The sequence below is a fragment of the Nematolebias whitei genome, unplaced genomic scaffold (genome assembly GCF_014905685.2).
Source record: "Nematolebias whitei isolate Nwh7 unplaced genomic scaffold, NemWhi1 Nwh_scaf_15177, whole genome shotgun sequence".
NCBI lineage: Eukaryota > Metazoa > Chordata > Actinopteri > Cyprinodontiformes > Rivulidae > Nematolebias > Nematolebias whitei.
This window is the reverse complement of record NW_023633722.1, coordinates 1-1,267: the sequence shown is the minus strand read 5'-3', so window position 1 is coordinate 1,267 and position 1,267 is coordinate 1. Positions and strand designations below refer to the sequence as shown.

Genomic DNA, 1,267 nt, shown 5'->3' with positions numbered 1-1,267 from the left:
GGACTCTCCACAAGATCCAACAGCTGCTGAACATCTGGATCCTGAAGGTTGTTGTCCCTCAGGTCCAGTTCTGTCAGATGGGAGGGGTTGGACTTCAGAGCTGAGCTCAGAGAAGAACAGCTGATCTCTGACAAACTGCAGCTCCACAATCTGAATAAAGAATAAAACATGTAAGTTTAGAAACAAAACAAAACTTTTAAAAACTCTGAACTCTCAAAAACTTTGATCCAACTGAAAGATGTTTTGATCAAACCTTGAAACAAACTTTATGTTCAATCTCCAGAGATGTTGTGATATCTTGAACAATCTGACATGATTACTTAGCTCTTGAAGAATGTTGTGAATGACTCTCAGCTACTACCACACCACATTTTAGCTCAGTGTCTGTAAAATTCACTGAGCTAAAGACACTTCTGTGTTGGCTGAGGTCAATTAGCTGCAACAACCATCTTGAATGAGGTCGACTCCAAACAGTCATCAGTTTCAATAATTAATCCAAAGATTAATTTTTGAAAGTTTCTTTGAAATCTGTTCAGTGGTTTATGAGATATTTTGCTAACAGACAAACACAACTAGTTTCAATAGTTAATGGCAAAGTTTTAAACACAGATTTTGTGTTATTAGACAGCACTCAGAGTAAAAGATGGAGGTCAGTCTCAGCTACTACCACACTGACATTTAACTGAATTCCAGTAAAATTGACTGATATAAAGTCATTTTGTCGTGGCGGCCATCTTGATTCAGGTTGACAATAAAATAAATCAGTTGTACACACACACACACACACACACACACACACACACACACACACACACATCAACAACATTGTCCCTCCTCCTCCATCAGCAGGTGATAAACATGTCTGACCTCAGAGTCTCCAGTCTACATCGTGGACTCTCCAGAAAACCACACAGCTGCTTCACTCCTGAATCCTGCAGCTTGTTGTCACTCAGGTCCAGTTCTGTCAGATGGGAGGGGTTGGACTTCAGAGCTGAGCTCAGAGAAGAACAGCTGACCTCTGACAAACTGCAGCTCCTCAATCTGAATAAAGAATTAAACATGTAAGTTTAGAAACAAAACAAAACTTTTAAAAACTCTGAACTGTGAAAAACTTTGATCCAACTGAAAGATGTTTTAATGTTTCAAACTAAACTTTATAATTGTAAGAGCCATTTATTCAAAGGAGTTGAAAACTTCATGCAACATTTGTTATTTTTACTGTTTGAGTTATTTCTGTGAATAATAGTTTGTTAGTGAGTTAAAGAAC

At 38.0% G+C, this 1,267-nt stretch overlaps 1 protein-coding gene across 1 annotated transcript; it reads right to left on the bottom strand.

The window, feature by feature from the left end:
* Window positions 1-11: 11 nt before the first annotated feature.
* LOC119430001 (ribonuclease inhibitor-like) lies at window positions 12-1,041 on the bottom strand (the record flags this gene model as incomplete). The annotated part of the gene is made up of 2 exons (XM_037697458.1): window positions 12-150; window positions 868-1,041. Coding segments are annotated over 2 exons (313 nt in total), but the record flags the coding sequence as incomplete, so codon positions are not given.
* Window positions 1,042-1,267: the final 226 nt, after the last annotated feature.